This window comes from Polypterus senegalus, chromosome 2 (assembly GCF_016835505.1).
Source record: "Polypterus senegalus isolate Bchr_013 chromosome 2, ASM1683550v1, whole genome shotgun sequence".
Classification (NCBI taxonomy): Eukaryota; Metazoa; Chordata; class Cladistia; order Polypteriformes; family Polypteridae; genus Polypterus; species Polypterus senegalus.
The window spans coordinates 134,336,863-134,361,170 of NC_053155.1; the positions used below are offsets into that span (position 1 = coordinate 134,336,863).

The following is a 24,308-nucleotide window of genomic DNA, read 5'->3' on the forward strand; positions in this document are numbered from 1 at the left end:
ATGTGACCTAAAGTTTAATTGTTCTGTTTCTTTTGTAGTCAAAAGATTAACTTCCAATTGTTGAGCCAAACAATTTGACAAACTAGCATGTCCAGCGATTAGAAATCATGTACTCAGCTTTAATGCCTTTCTATTCTGCAATTTATTTTTAAGTGAAGCATGTAAGATAATTTGTCCTCAGTGTTTTCCAAATATCTGGGGAAGCATTAGTCTCTTGGAAAAATATAAATTTGTGTGAAAATATATGTAATGACATCCCCATCAATTGGCTTTAATTGGTTAATTCACCAAATGTAAGTTGAATTTATAGAGCATAATGATTTGAGGAGCATAGTCAGAGATAATAGTAGCTTCATATTTGCAAAGTCTAATAGAGGGCAGTAACTTATTATCGATAAAACAATTATCAATTCTTGAATAACAGTGATGTGTGGATGAAAAAAAAGAAGATTCTCTTGAGTTTGAATACAGAAATCTCCATAGATCAGAGAGAGACTGTGGTCCTTGATAAATGGTGCAATTGTCATCGCAGCTATTGAAGACATACCTAACTCCTGAGTCTCAAGCCATATAAGTTTGAGTGCTCAAACAGGTGCTTATATATTAAACAGAATTAATTTAGATTTGTATAGATTTCCTACCATCACAATATAGAATCAGACACTATGTCAGTAGCTATAAATGGAATTGTGTGGTGAGAATCATAAAGTTAGTCTCCTTTCAGCTGAAATTGTTCCTTCAGTGGGTCTCCATTAAGGAGGCAAGAGCACTTTTTAGTTCTTAAAGTTGTGATTGAGATGTTTTATGTTAACATTCCAACTAAAACCTTTACTGATTAATCAGAGTTATGCTGTTTCTGCATTCCATGAATTATTTTTTTGCATTTGCAGAAAAAAGAAAGATTTGTTTTAAAATTCACATGTCCATTGCCACACTATGCAACCAGTTAACTAGCCAATAAAATACAAAATAAGATAGTAGGCAAAAAAGGCAACAACAAATAACTTGGTGTTTATCCCATTTCTTTTCAACCCCAATCCTACCTTCCTGAACACGGCTAAGGTAAAACACTCCAACGTCCAAGACCTCTGACATGCCGAGAGAAATGGCACCCCCAAAACATACAGGATCTGCCGTACTGAACTAAACTAAACTGAGATTACAACAGTTACAAATCTTTAGAATAATGTGGTTCAGGAAGAGCAAACTTAGGGTAAGAGGTTATCAATACTGTGGTGGGCTGGCGCTCTGCCCAGGGTTTGTTTCCTGCCTTGCGCTCTGTGTTGGCTGGGATTGGCTCCAGCAGACCCCCGTGACCCTGTAGTTAGGATATAGCGGGTTGGATAATGGATGGATGGATGGGGTTATCAATAATATAAAACATATCATGGTATTTTTGAATGGGCTTAATCAAATTCAGAGTCATGTGCACAAAATTAATAAATAAATATAGAGTAACTGCTGTACAGCATGTGACACTAATTTGTAAAAAAAGTAATGATGTGCAGTATATTCCACATTTACAGACAAAATTTTATAGCTAGTGTCCCACTAACACAATGTTTTCTTACAAGGAGATCACAGACATTTCATACTGACATAAAGTCACAGACAGTTCAAAAGTTCAAGCATTTTGGCAGCTGGGGATCTGTCCGCCAGTGTGGATTACTGCAAATAATTCTATTTTTTTAATGTGTAAAAGACTTGGCATCATTATTATTAATTTAAATTTTAGGTTATGTTTTATTACTCCAGGCATTATACATTCTGACTAATTCATCTTTCGATTACTCAATATTTGTGGGGCTAAACTGAAACTACAGTTGTTTCACAATTAATGTTACCTTTCAGCAAGAGATGACCTTTGTTTCTTCAAAAACAAGCTGTTGCAGTAGTTTCTTTCAAGAAGAAAAAAAAAACCAGTTTCATATATAAATGCAATTGAGCTCCAGACTGCAAACAAGTTTAGATTGTGTTTCAGGACACCATTAGCTTTGCTTTTTCTCCCAAAGTTACACTATAAAAAAACTCATCACCGATGAGCAGGATTCACTACACACTGCACAAACATTTCACTTTATGTTTAGAGATTACATTTTATTGGCATTCATTCTTGCTTGAATTTCTGTCCTCTGACACAAAGGGGGTCACTGACAACTCAAGTGTTTAACTGTTGTTTATCTGCTGCCATCCTATTTGTTAATCTTCATTATAACATACATCAAGTGATGCACTTGGGCAAATCGTCAGTGATGGTACCTGGGTCCTCAGATGTTTCGGGTCTTTTGACATCAGATACCTTGATCATGGCAACCCAATCAAGAGTGATCACTTTCTGGCCTATGTCATAGTATAATGCTTCCCAAACTCGGTCCTGGGGACCCATTGTGGCTGCAGGTTCTGCTTTAGTTGGACTCTTGAACTAATTAATTGAGTCATTATTTCCCAGTTTCTGTGTTTTGGAGTCAATGGAGAAATAACAAAATTAAGTTTGGTAAGTTTAATTAAAATGTACTAAGCTCTTATAAGGGGATATTCATTTGTTTTTTTTTTTTACTTTTTAACTATTTTCAGCCTAATTTTCGTTCTGCTTTCCCAGGTGTTCTGATTGTTTAATTTATTATCTACTAATTAATTATTCTGACGCTAAAGTGGGCGGCATGGTGGTGCAGTGGCAGCGCTGTTGCCTCGCAGTAAGGAGACCTGGGTTTGCTTCCCCGTTCCTTCCTGCATGGAGTTTGCATGTCTGTGTGGGTTTCTTCCGGGTGCTCCAGTTTCCTCCCACAGTTCAAAGACATGCAGCTTAGGTGCACTGGTGATCCTAAATTGTCCCTAGTGTGTGTGCTGGCACCCTGCCCGGGATTTGTTCCTGCCATGCGCCCTGTGCTGGCTGGTATTGGCTCCAGCAGACCCCCGTGTTAGGATATAGTGTGAGTGGATAGATGACGTTAAAGTTATTGCAGCCTTTCATCATTCATTGTTGTTTACCCGGCTGTCAGTTCTGTTTGTTTTTATCATTATTAGGATACAATGAAGAGTGCAAACTGCACAAAAAATATCAAAAAAATAGGACAACAACAAAACAGAGAAGTAAGCGTTTAAAGCAAAAGCAGAAATATTTCTAAACATCTTAGAAAGGAAAAAAATACCATCTAAATAAATGAGATCACTTATTATCAATTATTATTTCTGGTGAATTTGGCTGGAGTAAAAACCTGCAGCCACGGTGAGTCCTCAGAACCGAGTTTGGGAACCACTTCCTAGTACTATGTGACAACAAATCACCCCTCCTAATCCACAGCAATCTCAAGGCTTTCTCCATTGTGTCTGTCGTTTCCCTGATGGCCTTTCTTTTGTGTATACTCATGATGCCTAGTAAGCTGAAGGCCTTGTATAGAGACTGACCTGCAAAGCCTCTGCAACCCATTTTTATGGTCAAAACCATACATGCCACCCTTGACTATGGCACTCCTCCACCAAATCTGTATATTTGGCTTTCTCCTTTCTCTAGCTTCCTCCATCTGCAATTGCTAAGGAACCACAGGCTCCAGCATGACCATCTCCCTTTTTTTTTTCTTCTTTTGGCTGCTCCCATTAGGGGTCGCCACAGTGGATCATCTTTCTCCATATCTTCCTGTCCTCTGCATCTTGCTCTGTTACACCCATCACCTGCAAGTCCTTTTTTCTTTTTACCTGGCAGCTCCATCCTTGACATCCTTTTCCCAATATACCCAGCATTTCTCCTCTGCATATGTCCAAACCTGTGACCCAACATTTGTGCGATAGACATATGCGTGCCAACAAAATAGCGCCGATTAAAATGCGGCGTCAAAATCGCGGCGACAAAATTGCCCCGACAAAATCGCGAAAGTTTCATTAAATATGAATTACTAGTTTAAAGCATATATAATAATATAATATAATAAATATAATAATGTTTATTTTAGAAGTCAATATTATGAGACGCGGCATGCCATCAGCATGGCACGCTGATAGTCCTTAAGATCACGCCCTGCATGTGTAGGAAGAACTGCAGCAAGGGCGTCCCACTCTCTTGGCCTCTCTCGCGATTTTGTCGTGCCAATTTTGTCGGCGCGCATTTGTCGAAAACCAGTTAGCGGGTTTGTCGGTGCTCATTTGTCCGTCACGGTTTTGTCAGGGCGCATATGTCTATTGCACTTTTGTAGGTGAACCATCCAAACCAATGCAATCTCACCTCTCTGACTTTTTCTCCCAACCGTCTAACCTGAGCTGGCCCTCTAATATACTCATTTCTAATCCTGTCCATCCTCGTCACACCCAATGCAAATCTTAGCATCTTTAACTCTGCCACCTCTAGCTCTGTCTCCTGCTTTCTGGTCTCCAACCCATATAACATAGCTGGTCTCACTACTGTCTTGTAGACCTTTACTTTCACTCTTGCAGGTACCCATCTATCACAAATTACTCCTGACACTCTTCACCACCAACTCCACCCTGCCTGCATTCTCTTCTTCACCTCTCTGCCATGCTCTCCGTTACTTTGTACTGTTAATCCCAAGTATTCAAACTCATCTACCCCCGCCAACTTTAATCCTTTCATCCTCACCATTCCGCTGACCTTCCTCTCATTCACACACGTATTCTTTCTTGTTCCTACTGACCTTCATTACTCTCCTCTCTGCCTGCTCCCTACTCTCACTACAGATCACAATGTCTGCTCCCTACTCTTGATATAGATCACAATGTCAACATGACCACCTCCCTCCATGTTTCCAATTTCAAGTCTTAGGCTGACCCTCTGTGATATTCCCCAGGAATCAGAGCTGTTTCCTCAGGTCAACCTTCATCTCCCAGTCAAAGGATGTTCTAAGTAGACCTGCTGCTGCTCTTAATTGAAGCTTGTGCTTCTCTCATGCCCTGATTAAGATGATGTACTGCCATGGGTGTCAAAGGGGTTTGGTCTGGGCTATGGCACTACAAATGGTCTCAGCAAACATGTTCAGCACCTGGTTGTAGTTCTAGCGACAGCGATCTTCACCTAGTGCTTTAGAACAAAGTTTGTGGCCTTGATGAATAGAGTATCATTGAGAGTGCAGAGTTTCTGAAACCCTTAATGGATTTCCTTGCAATTGATGGAACCTGGGTGCCTCCCAGTAAGACAAGGAACTGATCAGTAACCTACACTGTATTCATTACCATGGATCTGGACTTTAATTCTTCTATTATAAATATTAACTAAAACAAATAACTTTAAGAGAACTTTGCTTCAATGCACATGTCCATTGCCAATTTTACACAATAACATAACTTCACAATGTCAGACTTGCCTTATCAATTAAAACCCAAGTTACACGATGAGCCCCATCATAGTGAGGACATGTGGCTTTGCCTGTAAAACATTATTTTAGGAGTGTGTTTAAGACCACCTAATGCAGACAGTAATTTCAACACACTTTTTAGGAATATTAAAAAGGCAAATTTACAGGGGGATATTATATTCATGGAGGACTTTAACTATCTGTATATTAACTGGGATAACCTTAAAAATGGTGGAGCACAAGAGCAGGAGCTTTTAGAAGTAATCAGTGACTGCTTTTTAACACAGTATGATAGATAGATACTTTATTAATCCCAAAGGGAAATTCACTCCAGCAGCAGCATACTGGTAAAAAACAATATAAAATTAAGAACGATAAACATGCAGGTAAAACAGACAATACCTTTGTATAATGTTAATGTTAACGTTTGAGCCCCCATGGGTGGAATTTAAGAGTCGCATAGTGTGGGGGAGGAACAATCTCCTCAGTCTGTCAGTGGAGCAGGACAGTGACAGCAGTCTGTCGCTAAAGCTGCTCCTCTGTCTGGAGATGATCCTGTTCAGTGGATGCAGTGGATTCTCCATGATTGACAGGAGCCAGCTCAGCGCCTGTCGCTCTGCCACGAATGTCAAACTATCCAGCTCTGTGCCTACAATAGAGCCTGCCTTCCTCACCAGTTTGTCCAGGCATGAGGCGTCCCTCTTGTTTATGCTGTCTCCTCAGCACACCACCGCGTAGAAGAAGGTGCTCGCCACAACCGTCTGATAGAACATCTGCAGCATCTTATTGCAGATGTTGAAAGACGCCAGCCTTCTAAGAAAGTATAATCGGCTCTGTCCTCTCTTGCACAGAGCATCAGTATTGGCAGTCCAGTCTAATTTATCATCTAGCTGCACTCCCAGGTATTTATAGGTCTGCACCCTCTGCACACAGTCGCCGCTGATAATCTCAGGGTCCAGGAGGGGCCTGGGTCTCCTAAAATCCATCACCAACTCTTTGGTTTTGCTAGTGTTCAGGTGTAAGTGGTTTGAGTCGCACCATTTAACAAAGTCCTTGATCAGGTTCCTATACTCCTCCTCCTGCCCACTCCTGATGCAGCCCACGATAGTAGTGTCTTCAGCAAACTTTTGCAAGTGGCAGGACTCCGAGTTGTATTGGAAGTCCGATGTATACTGTATAGGCTGAACAGGATTGGAGAAAGTACTGTCCCCTGTGGCGCTCCTGTGTTGCTGACCACAATGTCAGACCTGCAGTTCTCAAGACGCACATACTGAGGTCTGTCTGTAAGATAGTCCACGATCCATGCCACCAGGTATGAATCTACTCCTATCTCTGTCAGCTTGTCCCTAAGGAGCAGAGGTTGGATGGTGTTGAAGGTGCTAGAGAAGTCCAGAAACATAATTCTTACAGCACCACTGCCTCTGTCCAAGTGGGAGAGGGATCGGTGTAGCATATAGATGATGGCATCCTCCGCTCCCACCTTCTCCTGATATTTGAACTGCAGATGGTCAAGGGCGTGGCAGAACCTGTGGCCTCAGGTGGTGAAGCAGCAGCCGCTCCATGGTCTTCATCACATGTGACGTCAGAGCGACAGGCCGGAAGTCGTTCAGCTCACTAGGACGTGATACCTTTGGGACTGGGGTGATACAAGATGTTTTCCAAAGCCTCGGGACTCTCCCCTGTTCCAGACTCAGGTTGAAGATGCGATGCAGAGGACTCCCCAGCTCCAGCGCACAGGCCTTCAGCAGTCGTGGCAATACTCCATTTGGACCCACTGCTTTGCTGGCACGGAGTCTCCTCAGTTCTCTGCTCACCTGGGCTGCTGTAATTGTGGGTGGGGATGTCTCTCCTATGCTAGTATTAGCAGAAGGTTGGGTGGAGGGTGAAGTTCTCTGAGGTGAGAGTTGGTTAGGGTGGTCAAACCTGTTAAAGAAGTTGTTCATTTGGTTTGCTTTCTCCACGTCTCTCTCGATGGTGGTACCTGCTTTGATCTTCATCCCATCCCACACTTCCTTCATGCTGTTATTCTGCTACTTCTGCTTCAGCTTTCTCCTGTACTGCTCCTTCACCGCCCTGAGCTGGACTCTGAGTTCCTTCTGCACGCGCTTTAGCTCATGCTGATCACCGCCTTTAAAAGCCCTTTTCTTCTGGTTCAAAATGCCCTTGATATCACTTGTAATCCATGGCTTATTGTTAGCATATCAGCGTACTGTTCTTACCGGAACTACAATGTCCATACAGAAGTTGATGTAGTCAGTAGTGCAGTCAACAACCTCCTCAATGTTCTCACTATGTGACCCCTGCAGGATATCCCAGTCTGTAGTTTCAAAGCAGTCTCTCAGAGCCTGGTCTGCCTCAGGGGACCACTTCCTGAATGAGTGTGTGGTTGTAGGTAGCTCCCTCACTCTTGGTTTGTAGTGAGGCTGAAGCAGGACCAGGTTATGATCTGCTATCCCAAGCGCAGGCAGCAGGGTGGCACTGTATGCGTCTTTAACATTTGCATACAGTAGATCAATAGTCCTATTTCCCTGGGTGTTACAATCCACATACTGGGAGAAGGCAGGTAATCAATGTTTTGTCCAGGGTCACATAATTAAAGTCTCCAGCGATTAGCACAAGCGCCTCGGGGTGCTGCGTTTGTAAATTAGCAACAGCGGAATGGATAATGTCACCCACTATCTCCATGTCTGCCCGAGGAGGGATGTAAACAATAACAACAATGACGTGTCCAAACTCTCTGGGCAAGTAATAGGGACGCAGACTTATGGCCAACAGTTCAATGTCCCTGAAGCAAGTGGAGATTTTGACGTTTACATGTCCAGAGTTGCACCACCTTGTATTCACATAGAGAGTGAGTCCTCCTCCTCCTTTCCACTTCCCGCAGGTATTTGCGTCTCTGCCCGCTCTAACTGTGCTAAACCCGGTAGCTCCACGTTAGCATCTGGGATGTTAGTTGTTAGCCACGTTTCACAAAAACACAACAAACTGCATTCTCTGTAGGTCCTGTCATTTTTCACCAGCGCAGCCAGTTCGTCGATCTTATTTGGTAGTGAGTTCACATTTCCCAGGATCACAGAAGGCACCGAAGGCTGATAACGGCACTTTCTCGCAAGCTGCTTTGCTTTTACCTTAGCTCCAGCTCTGCTGCCTCATCAGGTAAATAGGGAACCACACCGGCGCAGGCATTTGCTCTCAGCACTTGAAGCTGACTACTTGAGTCTGCGTGTAAAAACTCACGTCCACCATGGTTAAAGCACCATCGTGGGATGAAGCCTGTCTGGATTTAATATTTTGTAATAATCAGGATAGAATTGAGGGGGTAGAGGTGATTGAACAACCAGGGTCAAGTGACCATAATATTATACAGTTTGCAGTGTTTTTTGTAGGAGTGCGGATACAAAGACTAAAATTGTTAAGTTTAACTTTGGTTGTCTACAGAACATAGACTGGGATAAGTTTTTAAGTGTGGGAGACAGTTGAGGAGCAGTGGAACAGGTTAAAAATGTTTTACATGTAAAGCAGGACAGGTAAATACCTAAATTTGGAATTAATAGGCAATTAAAAAAAACTGTGCAGTGGGTTAATAGTTACAAAAGAAGCTGCAAAGGAAAAAACAGCTGTATAAGGCGTATAAGATTAACAACTCCAAAGTGAATCATAGGGAGCATGAGAACATGAGGGCAAACATTAACAAGGATATTAGAGAAGCTAAAAGACAGTTAGAGAAGAAAATACTGTATCAGATAAGGCAAAAGATGGCCTAAAGAGATTCTTTCAGTATTTTAGCAATAAAGTAACAATCAAGGAGGAGGCGAAGTGCATCAGGAATAGTAAAGGAGAATTAAAAATTACAGACAATGAAATGGCGGACGCTCTAGACTTGCATTTTTCTGAGGTGTTCACAAGTGAGGAAGTGCAAAAACTCCAAGCGGTAAATGGGACGATTAAGGAGGTTCTGAGTGATTTAGAAATTGTAGAGTGAGAAGTACTGCTCAAACTAAATAGGCTGTGTGGAACTTGACCCGGACACAGACAGATGGACATCATTTGTTGCACCCAACACACGTTTATTTACACACTATTTACAAGTTGCAGTTCAGTGCACTTCCCAGTGCCTCCAGCACCGATCCCCCAAAGTCCAGGCCTCACAGTCCAAATGCCTTTCTAGCCGCCTCCAGTCCTCTCTCCAGCACCGTCCTTCTTCCACCCGACTTCCGCCCTGAATGAAGGGAGGCGGCCCCTTATATAGGAACCCGGATGGGCTCCAGCTGCTTCCCAGCATTCCTCCACAGACACGCCCCAGTGTGGCGGAAGTGCCGGCTGCGCACCCGGAAGCCCTCCGGGTGTCCCCTGTCTTCTTCCCCCCAGCACTTCCTGGTGTGGCGGAAGTGCTGGGCTCCAGGTTTCTACAGGCACCGGGGCGCCGCCTGGCGGTGGCCATGGGTCCCTACAGGGTTGGGCTTCCAAGCCCTCTACCCGTGGCCCCCAACACAACCAGGGCGGTCGCCCCCTCATGGTCTGGAGGAGGTACAAGCCCTCCTCCGGTCATCCTGGATGTCCCGGCTGAGCTCCACCCTCAGCCGGATGCCACAGCTGAAATCAAACAAATCACCAGGACCAGATAATATTTACCCTCAAGTTCTTAAGGGGGCTAGCGAGTATGTATATAAACCCTTGAAATGTATTTTTAGGAAGTCACTGTGCACTGGGGAGATTCTGAAGGACTGGAAAATGGCAAATATCATCTCATTAGATAAGAAAGGTGACCCAGCAAATCCAAGCAACTGTAGGCCAGTAAGCTTAACGTCTATCACAGGAAAACTAATGGAAAGAATTATTAAGGATAAAATTGAGCAGCACATGGAAAGTACAGGAGTTTTTCTGAACAGTCAACATGGATTCAGAAGAGGGAGGTCGTATTTTACTAACATGCTGGAATTCTATGAGGAAGCAAAAAAAGAATATGATCAAAATGGAGCATATGATATCAATTATCTTGACTTTCATAACCCATTTGATAAGGTGCAACATGAGAGGTTGGGCATCCAACTAAAAGAAGTGGGAGTTCAGGGTGATATTTGTAGATGGATGCAGAATTGGCTCAGCCACAGGAAGCAAACGGTTATGGAGTGAGGAACCATATCAGAATTGGCTGATGTTAAAGAGTCATTTTCCACAATGGTCAGTGTTAGGGCCGCTGCTATTTTTAATATATATAAATGATTTGGATAGGAATATAAGTAATAAGGGCGGCACAGTGCCGCAATGGGTAGCACTGCTGCCTCACAGTTAGGAGACCCAGGTTCTCTTCCCGGGTCCTCCCTGCGTGGAGTTTGCATGTTCTCCCCGTGTCTGCCTGGGTTTCCTCTGGGTGTTCCGGTTTCCTCCCACAGTCCAAAGACGTACAGGTTAGGTGCATTGGAGATCCTAAATTGTCCCTAATGTGTGCTTTTTGTGTGGATGTGTGAGTGTGTACCGTACAGTTGGCTGGTGCCCTGCCCGGGGTTTGTTTCCTGCCTTGCGCCCTGTGTTGGCTGGGACTGGCTCCAGCAGACCACCATGATCCTGTAGTTAGGATATAGCGGGTGGGATAAAGGATGGATGTAAGTAATAAGCTGGTTAAGTTTGCAGATGATGCCAAGATAGCTGGATTTGGGCAGATTTGAGGCACATGAAATTTCATGTCAGTAAATATAAGGTATTACACATAGGAAGTAAAAATGTTATGTTTGAATACACAGTGGGAGGTGCACCTTATGAGAAGGATTTAGGAGTCATAGTAGACTCTAAGCTGTCAACTTCCCCACAGTGTTCAGAAACCATTAAGAAGACTAACAGAATGTTAGGTTATATAGCACGATGTGTGGAATACATGTCCAAGGAGGTTATGCTCAATATAATCACTGGTGAGGCTTCATCTAGAGTACTGTGTATAGTTTTGGTCTCCAGGCTACAAAAATGACATAGCAGTGGTATAAGTGACCAGGCTAATTCTAGGGCAAAAGGGGATGAATTATAAAGTAAGATTAAAAGAGGTGAGCCTTTTCAATTTAACCAAAAGAACAATATGAGGTGACATGATTAAAGTGTTTAAAAGTATGAAGGGAATTAGTACAGTGGATTGAGACTGTTATTTTAAAAAAGAGTTAATCAAGAACATGGGAACACAGTTGGAAACTTATTAAGGGTAATTTTTGCACAAACATTAGGAATATTTTCTTTGCACAGAGAACCATAGACACTTGGAATAAGCTACCAAGTAGTGTGGGAGACAGTAAGATTTTTAAAACTAGATTTGATGTTTTTTTAGAAGAATTAAGTAGATAGGACTGGCCTCTTCTTGTCCAGATTGTTCTAATGTTCCAGAGTTGCTTGTCTTAGCAGTTCTGGGAGTAAGGCAAGAAGCAACTCTTTAGCAATCATTTTATCACAGGGCCCAATCACTAGTGGACCCACACTGACACATGACTAACTCAGAATTGCTAATTAACCTAACATAAACATATCTCAGATGACGGAAGAATATTGAAGTAGAGGAAAATCAAACCGACATAAGTAAAGCAGCCAAACTCTACACAGAAAATTATTAGGTATGAATTTCTAATCCAGGGCACTTGATCTGTAGGTTTGCAGTGATATCAAATGCAACCCATGTTGTTGACAGTGTGGAAACAATTTAAATGCCCATTTAAACACAATAAATAGTTTATGTTACAGAAGATTTCAGTTAAAAACTGCTTGCTGCCTTTTCTTCCAAATACATTAGAATCCCACATAAAATTACACAACCAGAACAGATCAGAACTGGTGTGCTTTCAGTAAAGGGAATGGAATAAGTCATCATAGGCATTGTTCACTGCTAGACTATTGCATAAGCACAGGTTAGTTTTCTCAAGGGAGATAGAAAAGAATCTACAGAGCACTAGGGAAGACCGTGGAGGTGAGCCTGAGTATAATACCCAATGATACAGATGAAAGTTCAATTCCATTTGTAAAAGACCAGCTGAAAATACATAAAATGGTCTACAAGTATTGAAATAATTGGGTCCATTTGATTAATGACTAGGTTGCATCCACTGTAGGATGGATTGATGATGCAAGGGACCTGCATTCAAACCCTTGCCTGACCTCTGTCTGGGTTATGATTTTTCCTTATGGTAAAACCAAAACAACAATTGGCACATAGACTTATCTTGCTCAACTGGAAGAATCCTAACTCTCCTTTTTTAAGTCAGTGGGTAACTGATGTTTTATATTATTTGAAACTGGAAAAAATCAATTCTCACGTTGATCTGTGCAGAACTTTTTTAAAACATTGCAGGACCTAATCAATAATATTTTAGAATAAGCTTTTAAAGTACTGAGGAAGTAGATTCTCTCCCCTTTTTCCTTCAATATTTATCATTATTCACTACATCATCATTAACTTCATCTACTTACTTATTTTTACTAGTTTTACGTTTTACTCTGCTGGCTTTGCTCTCTTTCTCAGGGGTGGGGGTTGATTTGTTTTTGATCTTATGTTTGTACAAATTGATTTATTTGTATGGAATGTTGTGTGATCTCAATAAAATAAAAAAACACCAATACATTCTGCCTAGCAAAAAATCTATATTTTTAAAAACTAGGGGGCTCTGCCCCCTGCTTGCTTCACTCACCAACCCCCATTAGAGAAAGCAATTGTATTTAAAGAGATGGTATACAGGAGAGTATGCATGGCAAAGGGACAAAGATGGTTTGGTCCTTAGTTGTTATAGAAAGAAACTCAGTTATTTGAGTATTTAATTGCAACTGTCTATTTTAAATACTAATGCATAATAAAATATAGTAAAAAGTAAAAGTAATTCAATAAAGGTAAAAATACAAAAGCAAAATGTAATAAAAGATAAATAAATTAAATTACACTAATGCCTCCTCAAAAAAATATTGTAATGTACCTTTCCAGACGGGAGTAATAAACCACACTGGCAAGTGGTTGTAGCTGTCCAAAACAAATGTTTTATTGCTCTTCTGCCTTAACTGGACAATGCATCCATCTATCCATCCATTATCCCACCTGCTAAATCCTAACTACAGGGTCACGGGGGTCTGCTGGAGCCAATCCCAGCCAACACAGGGCACAAGGCAGGAAACAAACCCCGGGCAGGGTGCCAGCCCACCGCAGTGGACAATGCAAACTCTGAAAAAAACAAACAAACAATGGTACCCCAAAAAAAACCAGAAGAAGAACAACCACATGTCAAACACCTCAAACTTGTTTTTTATCCCCTCAGTAGCTCTTTTTATTTTGCAAAAACAAAAGCTAGCAGAACTTCCTGAACAATTTCCTACCTCCCAGCATTCCAGTAGCTGCTTTATTTAAGAGTGCCCACCCCTCTCCACACCACTCTGATCAACCCCATTTTTAGGGCACATTGCCTCGGTGGTAATTTCTTTTCCAGACTGCTACACCATTATGAATTACTTTATCCTTTAATTTACATTCTATAAACTTTTTTGCATTTCTGCTTGCATATTGTTTGGGATATTTTTCTCTTTTTCGTTTACTGGCCTATTCTCTTTGTTTTTGATTTTTATTATATGCAGCTCTTTTTTGTTCATTTTCTTTTATTAGACTTTCATTATTAGTTCTTACCACTCTTTTTCTATCTCAATCTAAAATTCGACATTCTTGAATTGATAATTTGCTTTTCTGCCTTGCCATTATAACCGACTGCGTTGAAAGGCATGTTAGCACTGAGAGTGTCACAGGGTGGTACAGAGAGACGATGTGTGCAGTAGGAGTAACGATTGGGCGAACGGTGTGGAGGGGAGTGGTCAAGGCTGAATATCATAGACACGAGAAAACTTTTTTAATAGAGAGATATATTTTAATACTTTTTATTAAATAAGAATTACAAACTCCAAATTTCGAGCAAGGAACAGAAAGAAAGAACCAAAACTAACAATAGGTATTGCAAAATTAAACACTAAGTCAAAATGCTACAATCCAAAATGTAAATCTTTAATAATAATAATAATAATAATAATACATTTTATTTATAGGCGCCTTTCAAACACTCAAGGACACCGTACATTATACACAGCAACGGACAAACAATACAGTACAATGTTTACATAGAGAAGGCATGATTAAAAAGATGAGTTTTAACTGAAGACTTAAACAGAGAAAGTGAATTAATGTTTCTAATCTCAGGAGGCAGTGCATTCCAAAGTCGGGGGGCAGAACGACTGAAAGCTCTGTTCCCCATTGTAGAAAGACGAGCAGAAGGAACAGTCAATTTAATTGAGGATGATGATCTAAGAGTACGGGAAGGGGTGACAATGTGGAGAAGGTCAGACAGATATGGAGGGGCTAAATCATGAATAGCTTTAAAGGTTAGCAGAAGGATTTTAAACTCAATGCGGAACTTGATAGGGAGCCAGTGAAGATAATGCAGAACAGAAGTGATGTGGTGAGTGGAAGGAGATCGCGTAATAATACGGGCAGCTGAGTTCCGGACTAGTTGAAGTTTGTGAAGAGTTTTTTGAGGGAGACCAAAAGAAGAGAGTTACAATAGTCCAAGCGAGAGGTGACAAGGCTATGAACAAGAACTGCAGCAGAGTGTGGGGTGAGAGAGGAACGGAGACGGTTGATATTGCGTAGGTGGAAGTAAGCAGATCGTGTAATAGTATTGATGTGTGAAAGAAAGGAGAGATTATTATCCAAGATGACACCAAGACTTTTGGCCTGAGAGGATGGAGATAGCGTACAGTTATCAATTATAAAGGGGAAGTTGTGGAATTTGGATAATGTGGATTTTGTACCAATGAGAAGGATCTCTGTTTTATCAGTGTTGAGTTTAAGAAAATTAAATGTAAACCAGTTTTTGATTTCGGCCAAGCAGTCAGTAAGGGCGGTAGGTGGGAGGGTAATTGTAGGTGAAGTTGAAAAGTAAAGCTGGGTGTCATCTGCATAACAGTGAAAATGAATATTATATTTCCTGAAGATATTGCCCAGAGGAAGGAGATAGATAGTGAACAGAAGGGGGCCCAGGACAGAGCCTTGAGGCACGCCTGTAGTAACAGATACAGAGTGAGATGAAAATGATTTGAGCTGTATGAATTGAGAGCGCCAGAAAGGTAGGATACTGAACCAATTATAGACATTATGGGTGACACCAATGGAAGATAGTCTATTGAGAAGAATGGAATGAGAAATTAAGTCAAAAGCCGCACTCAAATCAAGTAAAATGAGAATAGAGAGTAAGCCGCAGTCTGCTGCCATTAGAAGATCATTAGTTATTTTGATTAATGCAGTTTCAGTACTATGGAGGGGGCGGAAACCAGACTGGAATTGTTCATACAGGTTGTTCAGAGATAAGTGAGAGTGGAGCTGTTTGGCTACCACTTTTTCTAGAATTTTAGATAAGAAAGGTAGGTTAGAGATCGGATGCAAGTTGTTAAAATTAGCAGGATCGGCGCCGATTTTTTTTAAGATTGGGGTTATTATAGCAGTTTTGAGTGAAGTAGGAACAATTCCAGTTGAAATAGAAGAATGGATAATAACAGATATAATATGGAGTAAAGATGGAAGACAGGCTTTAACAAGTGATGTAGGTAAGGGGTCAAGCAGACAGGTGGATGATTTAGAATGAAGAATTATATCTGATATTTCTAAGGTGGAGGGAAATTGAAAGAAAGAAAAAGGGTGAGTAGATGGGAAGAATTCAGAAGGAGTAGTGTGAGCGGATTGCAAAGCAAGGTAGTGGTGGATACTCTCGATTTTGTTCATAAAAAATGACATCAGAGAATTACAAAAGGCATAAGAGTAGAGATGTGATGGCCACAAATCAGGGGGTTGGGTGACACATTTGAGGAGTGAGAACAATGATTTAGTGTTGCCTTCGATTATGCTGATTATATTAGAATAGTAGGCAGATTTAGTTTGATTAATACAATCCCTGTAATGTGCAAGATGGTGGAAATACTGTACATATCTTTGTGAACCGCAAGCCCAGTTTTTTTATAGAGTCGCTCTAATTGCCGGCCTTTCGCTTTCATAAGACGAAGTTCCGGCGTAAACCAGGGGGCAGAAAGGGAAAATGAAACAGACTTTAAAACCAAAAAACAAATTAAAAAACAAAAAATGGCAAAAATGAAACACTGCAAGCCCTCAAAGAGGAGAAGTGCAAAAAGAAACTGAAGAGCACAGATGCACAAATCAGACTAATGCCATAGCAAAGTGGCTTTGGCAGCAGGCAACTTACATAGGACTCTCAGGAAACTGCAGATTGAATAATGCAGCACTTGAGAGTCTTTATTAATAAAGGTTGTGTTAAGGGAGCAGATTTATTAAAATAATGCAGAACAAATAAAAACACACAAATCAAATGCAACAGAGATGGGGAAAATGACAAAACAAAGAAATTAGCACAGCTGAAATCATAACAGATGGAGTTGTAACTGTCTTTCATTTTCCATACTCTCTAGTTTTCCTTCTGCATATCAAAGATGAAAAAGTTAGGTTGATTATTTCTAAAATTTCTTTTAGTGTATTAGTGTGGGGTTGGTGCAGCCAAGCCCAGCACACTTCTCCAACCAAGAACTGAAATACATCTGAATAATGGAGGAATAAACAAAATATTGAAACAATGTGCTTATTTTCTAAAAAATATACACAAGCAGTTAATATATAAATATAATTTATGAGAATATTGGAAAAAAAGAAATCAAGTAACAGTGTTTTCAAAATGTAAAAATTTTTATCAGTGTGCTGTAAAATAATAAAAGAAAGAGAAATTACTTGTTTTTGTCTGACCCAGCCTAAGTTTGCAAATGACTAAAAAGTGCTAATAATTAACTGCAGATTTCTTTTTGCTAATCTTACTCAAGAATCTAATGGAGCAAAGAATGAAGAGAATTCAAGACTGAAATCAGGAAACGATTCTTTATACAGCGGCTCTCACACAAACTAGCTACTTACAGTAGCTCTCACAGATACTCTGCAGATAATCTGGAACAATTAAGGAAAGAAATTCTGAGATGATGTTTACAAAGAGAGAAACAGACCAGTCATAAAATAAGGAGATATGGCATAAAAGGATAAAATAACGGGGGGAAGTTTTTTTTCATAATAATAACTTCCATTTATATTTAGTTTAACAAATAGACAAAATTGAATTGTTTCATAGACAAGTAAGTGACAGGATGACATTTTAAAACAAATGTTCTCCTGCAATTTAAAAGTTTTTTTTACCGTTTTTACAATCCCATCATACCCCAACAGTTCAGATAACTGATTCACAGTATAACTTTAGGAATATATTTACTCAATAGTGACCATACACTGACACAAAAACCTTAGTCAGCACTGCCCTTTGGGACCTCTGGCCCAGCCTGTCTTCCTTCTGTGCATTCCAGTTGTCTTGCTATGAAATTATAAAACAAAACAACTGGACTCTTCCCCACATGTTATGGCTTCAGAACAGATAAAACAGCCAATTACAGCATTACACTGTTCAGCTGTGTGTTTTACTGTTGTGTGCTCATATGACTCAACATTACTAAGCTTCCTATAAATAAAGAGATATTCCTCAGTCTGCAGCTGATGTGTCCTTTTTTTCTGTTTAACTGACTTTGTTTTCTTACAGGTCACGTGTTACAACCAAAGCACTGCCTGTCAGATGAAGGTCAGAAGTAACACTTGCTACTGCTGTGACCTCTACAATTGTGACAAGTAAGAGGCCTCATCTATAATTTACTCTCATTTTCTTTGTTATGTTAACAGCTGTAAATTACTGAGATCTTGAACTGCTGTGTGTCTTACAATGTTTGCCATAAACTCTGCATTTTAAGGTGTTTCCACGTATTTGATTCTGGGTAGTGCTTACTTAACAGAGGTTTTCATTGCAATGGTTGCACCTCTATTACAGCCTTTAAGATTAGTTAAAGCTAAACTGTCTGACAGTCACAACATCCCATCCTGTGAACCGCAACCAGCCATGGTCACTTGGAGTGCAACGCAGATCAGGGTCAGCCAATGATGATGACACAGGCATGACTAGGTGTAAAATAAATGTTGTTTTCTTATGCAACTCTGTATTCCAAAGACAGTCAAAAAAGAAAGAAGGACATCAAAACAAAAGCAAGGCTCCTGCCGAGAAACAGACAGGTGATTTGTTTACTGAGCTAAACTGGGAGGATCGTGTAGAAATGAGACCAAAACCAATAAAATAATCCTAGCAATGAAATCCTTATGGGAGCCAAGAACCAAAGTTAAAAAAACACAGGAAAAGAGATCAAACCAAACTCACGAGAAGCACAATAACAAAAGATTTTTATTTTGTTTTTTTATTATTATTTTTATCTTATTAAAAGGTTTGTACCAAATAACAAAAGGAACCCCAAGTCAACCTTTTCCAGTCTCAACGATTACACACTGGCCACAATCCTAGACACCACACCCCTAGCAATGTGGGAAAATTTGTCTAACCCCAAAAAACTTTAAAAACACTCTTTTTACTAATTTTTCTTTATCATGATTGCAAAATCACATACAAACAAGATTTAAGCATCAATTGTACAACACTGCCAGAAACACCACTTGAGAGTTCCACTCATCACTATAATGTATGCTTATTCTATACATTTTACCAATCCCCAATAATATCATGCTGAAGATGTCTACAGCTAGTCTGACCAGCTAAGACACGCATGTCATTCTTCATGAACCACTCAATACAAATTGTCTGCTTGTGCATTTTCTCCGCAATTACATGATAGTTTTAATCCAGACCTGGTTAACATACGCTTTGTGTGCTGCCACTAAAAAAAGCCACTAATGTAGTACATGGGTGTGAGAGGGTGTCATCTCGAACATACACAATGTAGAAGACTTTCTCCTTAAAAATATCTCTCTATTATAAAAAAAAATCTTGGAAGGAGACAAGACGTGATTTTCCCGAAGAGACACTTACACGTCCTGCGAGACGAGTCTTTGTGCCAAGAGATTTAACCATGCCCGGGGCCCGAAATAAAAGACAAAGAGCAGATGACAAAGTAGAACGTCGTAAAGAATTCAAAAATTTTGGTGCGGTACACATGATGAGCAGGTTACAGATAACGAAAGTATGAAAATTCGAAAAAGGATAGTAAAGATCGCATTAGCGCAAACAAATGGAAATTATTACTCGGTGAAATAGCAGAACAGCGAAAAGAGATTGAATATATTGTTCGGATTTAAACTTTAACTTGGAGACTTGTAAATCGCCTAATTCGTGTTGCCAGCGAGAATTAAAAGATTCCAAAAACGTTGGCGAGGTATGAAGTCCCGTGAGACGGAGACTTTAACATGAGATTCTTTCAAGCCACTACCTACTTACAACCATTTTCAAACAAAACCTCAGTCATCTAACCTCAGCTCAGTGAATGCTTTTGGCAGACACACTTCCTGTGTTCTCAGCTCTTATAAATTTCATCAGGACAATAATGTTATACGTTCTAGATTACACGTCATTGACTAAGCAAAGAAGAAAGAACATGGACAAACATTCAAAAAAGTTGTTTTATTTATTAGAGAGAAAGAGTCGATATTCACTCACAGGCAGTTATACGTTGCGTTGTCACGATGTAAGTCCAAACACATAATCAAAATTCAATGCGATCTTGAAGAAATGTTAATTCCAAATATCATTTTTACTAAAGTTTTAAAGTAAAAGTGAAAATAATGCATATGTAACAGTTCCCATGAAAATGACAATCTCTTTAAATTGTATATCTGGTTAACCAAGCTCGGGGGTGGGCGAGCCAAGCAAGCAGGGGCCAGAGCCCCCTATTATTATATAAATTATGATAGCCTACACAATACATACTAGTGCCATCTGATATCATTTAGTAACTGTAGTTTTACATAAGTGATATTATGTTTAATTCACCAGTGCTAGGAAATTAAATCTACCACACTTTATTAGGTAGGCCTAGTAGTGAAGAAAATATTTTTTTTATTTTATTAATTTTGCTCTCCTCACTTTGTTTAGATTTGTGTCAAGAGCTCTATTGCTACTCCAACTTTTTTGGAATTATTAATATATGTTTTGCTTTATTTATACTCTATTATTACTAGACAATATTTTTAAATCATTATTTCCATGAAAATGATGGCTACAATTATTATGAGTCATTCAAAGGAAGCTAATGCAGAATAAAAACACGATTAAGAAAGTCAATCTCTTACTTGTGTTGGCTTGAATCACTGAGCTTTAACTTGTTTACAGTGTTCATTTGCCAGTTCCTTGTTAAACAAGTTTTTAGTTGGCCACAGTTTCAAATATGCTGCCAAGATAATTTTCATGGCTAGGCACTGCAAAACAGACATGAATAACTATTAGATTACTGTGTGAAGTGAATTCCATTGCTTGAATTAATGTCTTCTTCTTCTAGAGTAAACGTTCCGACCTAAAATCTTAACATTTGTTTGCATTAATTTTTATAATAAATACACTTTGTCATTGTGGTTCATGTACAACTTAACTAATAATTCCATTAATTAAAATAATTTCTTCCGATGATTATTAAGTGTTTGTATGGCATGTTCCAGTATTATGTAATTGTAAAATTGAGCCCAAATAGGCTTGTTGTGGCTGAACTAGCTTTAACAGAAACCAGACTCCAACTCAAGAGATGTTAATAGGACATTGATTGCTGTATTATTGTTAGTTGTGGTTGTGAATGATGTATGTATAACTGCAGTTCATATTAACTGGAGAGTTACACTGTGTCTTTGTTTTTTTTGACCAAATGTTAATTGGAATTTAAATAGCAATAATGAACTAAAGAGAATAGTGAACAAGTTTCCATAAAACAAGCAATGAAATGAGAAACAATGGTAACAACTATCAGTAGTTATAATCCCTCTCCCCTTGATGCCCCACCCGAACCACAAAGTTAGCTCTATTGGTTGAGGGCAAATATAAAACAGAGCATAACCTAGGAGGGAACTAAAGCCCTGACAACAAAATATATGAAAAGTAAGAGAGAGAGAGAGTGATGGCATTCACTGGCCACCCAATACCGCATTTTGCAATATATAGATTGGATGACCTGCTGATCATTGCCACTGAGAGCTCCAAAACAGTAAGACTGAAAAATTAAGCTTGCAAACAAGACATAAGTAAAATAAAAAAGAGATCAGTTTCCAAAGGAAATGCTAGAGATGCTTTTGCAGTATTTATTTCCATACTAAACAACCTCCACTGCATGGATGATGGAAAGAGAGACTAGAGGTCCAGTGGGAGAGAAATCTGGAAAAGCAAAGTAATGTTAAGGAACATTTATAATTCAAAAGTGAACACATGCAGACCGGTGCAGATGCAGTTGCGTGAAAGAAGATGCACGCCCTGTTCATGTTTGCATAGCACTGCGCTGGTGAAGAGTCATTCCAAATATGAGCACTGGCCTTCTTTTCAAATGTGTCCATCTTTTATTGTCTCACATATGCGCATGTTGGTGTGCAAAGGACCGTGTGGACACAAAAAGCTTAATGTATGTGGTCACAGAAGTGCATGTCTTTGTGACATGACTGGTGATAAAATTTACATCACAAAGAGCCTTGTGGCTTTGAAGAGGCACAAAATATAAAAGAGAGAAAAAAGTGGACTCTTGGGGCACTACTAAAATGTATAAAAACATCTGGAATGTACAACCACGGAAGAGCACCAACAAGGGTCAATGGTGAGACCCATGGCAAAACTCTTTCAGGGAGTAACAATCTGAAATGAATGATTGGAGACTGGAGTATTTACAGGCACCTATAATATGGGTTAAAACAGATTTTCAGGAGAGGGCTAAGAGAGTTCAATTCTATGTGGAAATCTGCCAAGGCACATGTAAGCAGCAGATATGTTTGTGACTTTTCAGCCATGTGCAAGTGCTGCAGTCGTTTCAGTAAATTAAATTGGGGATTTGTTTTGCAATAAGAAGTGGTGTAAAAGAATAAATATACTAGCTAAAATAATCTTTCTCAAAGTAAATTTGAGAGTAAATATATGAATAATTGAGGATGCACAAAATGTATCTCTGTTTTAAAACAGGTTTTTAAATTAGCCAATATTTTTTAAATTTTAACAATTTGAACTAGCACTCTGAGATATCTCAACTTTTCTGGCAAAATTTCTTGAGAAATAAATGTGACAAATCAGTCTATTAGGAGCTGAGTTGTTTCTTGAGGACAGACAGACTGGCAGACATACAGACATCATGATAACAATAGGCATTTTATTAAAATATACCTAGTAAATTAAAATAGACATACCTCATAGGAGATGCCTTTCACAAGACTTAGTACTTCCGCAGAAACAGTGGTTTGAATTGGTTTGTCTACCAACAAAAAAAAAACAAAAGTTACTGATTACTTTTACTCATTCAAAAGCAAAGTCCTGTTCTTTTTTTTTATCACATTCTGAAAAACAACATCTCTATCAGCTACAGGAAAAAAATCATGTTTCATTCTGGTCAGTCATGGCTTGGCTCCATCAGTTAAGTTTTGATGTGTATTTGTTTCTCTTTTTTAACTTCAAAAAGAGCTGACAGTTGATTGGTACTGTGAACTTAATGACTAAGTGCAACAGTGTTGGTTTTTTCAAAAATGCAAGGGTATGCACTGATTAAAAGAGCGTAGTGTAATAAGTTTATCTCAGATTTATTATTACAAATGCTGGAGAAAGCAAAATGAAGTGTGTGAATAGCCAACTGTATCACACCGTCACTGTCCAGTTGCCTGAATCTCACTTTGTAGATTATGTCAAACATAACATCACAATAGGTAATATCGTGGAAAAAAATGTCCTCCATTTTCAAAGAAGGCACTCACGGAGCCCAGATGAGAATACATAACAATTGTTTATTTGCATAGAATTATGCACAAATGTATCAGTCCTTGGAGTAAGTAATCATAGGAAGGGTGTATGGGCTTTTCCATTAATTTATCCCCGCTTTCTGGAGGGGTGTTTGTTACTCGTTTACCTCATTCTAACCTTAGAAAATTACATTGGTAACTTCTCTAAGATGAGGCAGAGACCTCTTGTGCTTTAAGTTACATTTAGTTAACCCTTGAGTTTTATTGAATCCTTTTCCTTGAGTTTAATACTTGATTCTGTTATGGCTTCATACATACACACACACACACACATATACATATATATATATATATATATATATATATATATATATATATATATATATATATATATATATATATATATATATATATATATATATATACATATATATATATATATATATATACACTTTTAATTAATTGTAAAAGATTATTATGTATTAACTAGACATTCCAAAGTAATAATAAGCAAAACAGAGTGTCCTTTTGAATATGTCACATCTCGTGAAAGTTTGCAACAGTGAAACTTAATGCAGGCAAGTTTTTGGATTTGGAGATTCTTAAGCTTTTTTGTAGTAGGGGGAGCTGAAGCTGAAACAAAAAGACGTGCTGTAAGATAAACGCTGTAATCCAGCAAGACAATTAAATTTTTATCCCAAAATGGTTGAGAAAAAAAAGTTGCAGCTGCTACCTTTGATGACCTGCCCCATTTATCGATTTTGTTATTTAAACATTGTGAATACTCATGAAATTGTGTGAAGCAGACTGGCTGATGGGAATTGTAGTCCCCACATTAGTATTTTCCTCAAGGCTTCAAATAAGACGAAGGGGGAAGGGCAGTAATATATATTAAATAACTTTCGTAGAGGATCAGTTGTGGAAAATTAACTACAGTAATCCCACCTCGATCGCGGGGGTTGCGTTCCAGAACCCCCCGCAATAGATGAAAATCCGCAAAGTAGAAACCATATGTTTGTATGGTTATTTTTATATATTTTAAGCCCTTATAAACTCTCCCACACTGTTAGCATTATTAGAGCCCTCTAGACATGAAATAACACCCTTTAATCAAAAGTTTAAACTGTGCTCCATGACAAGACAGAGATGACAGTTCTTTCTCACAATTAAAAGAA

The 24,308-nt window shown here is 39.3% G+C and overlaps 1 protein-coding gene across 1 annotated transcript in view; it reads left to right on the top strand.

Annotated features, from left to right (window-relative positions):
• The window catches only part of LOC120523388 (transmembrane protein 255B), a 208,394-nt gene that overhangs the window by 174,276 nt on the left and 9,810 nt on the right, over nucleotides 1-24,308 (top strand). Inside the window, exon 6 of the mRNA XM_039744663.1 lies at nucleotides 17,933-18,018. Within this exon, the coding sequence (XP_039600597.1) occupies nucleotides 17,933-18,018 (86 nt within the window). The remainder of the gene's footprint in view (nucleotides 1-17,932; nucleotides 18,019-24,308) is intronic.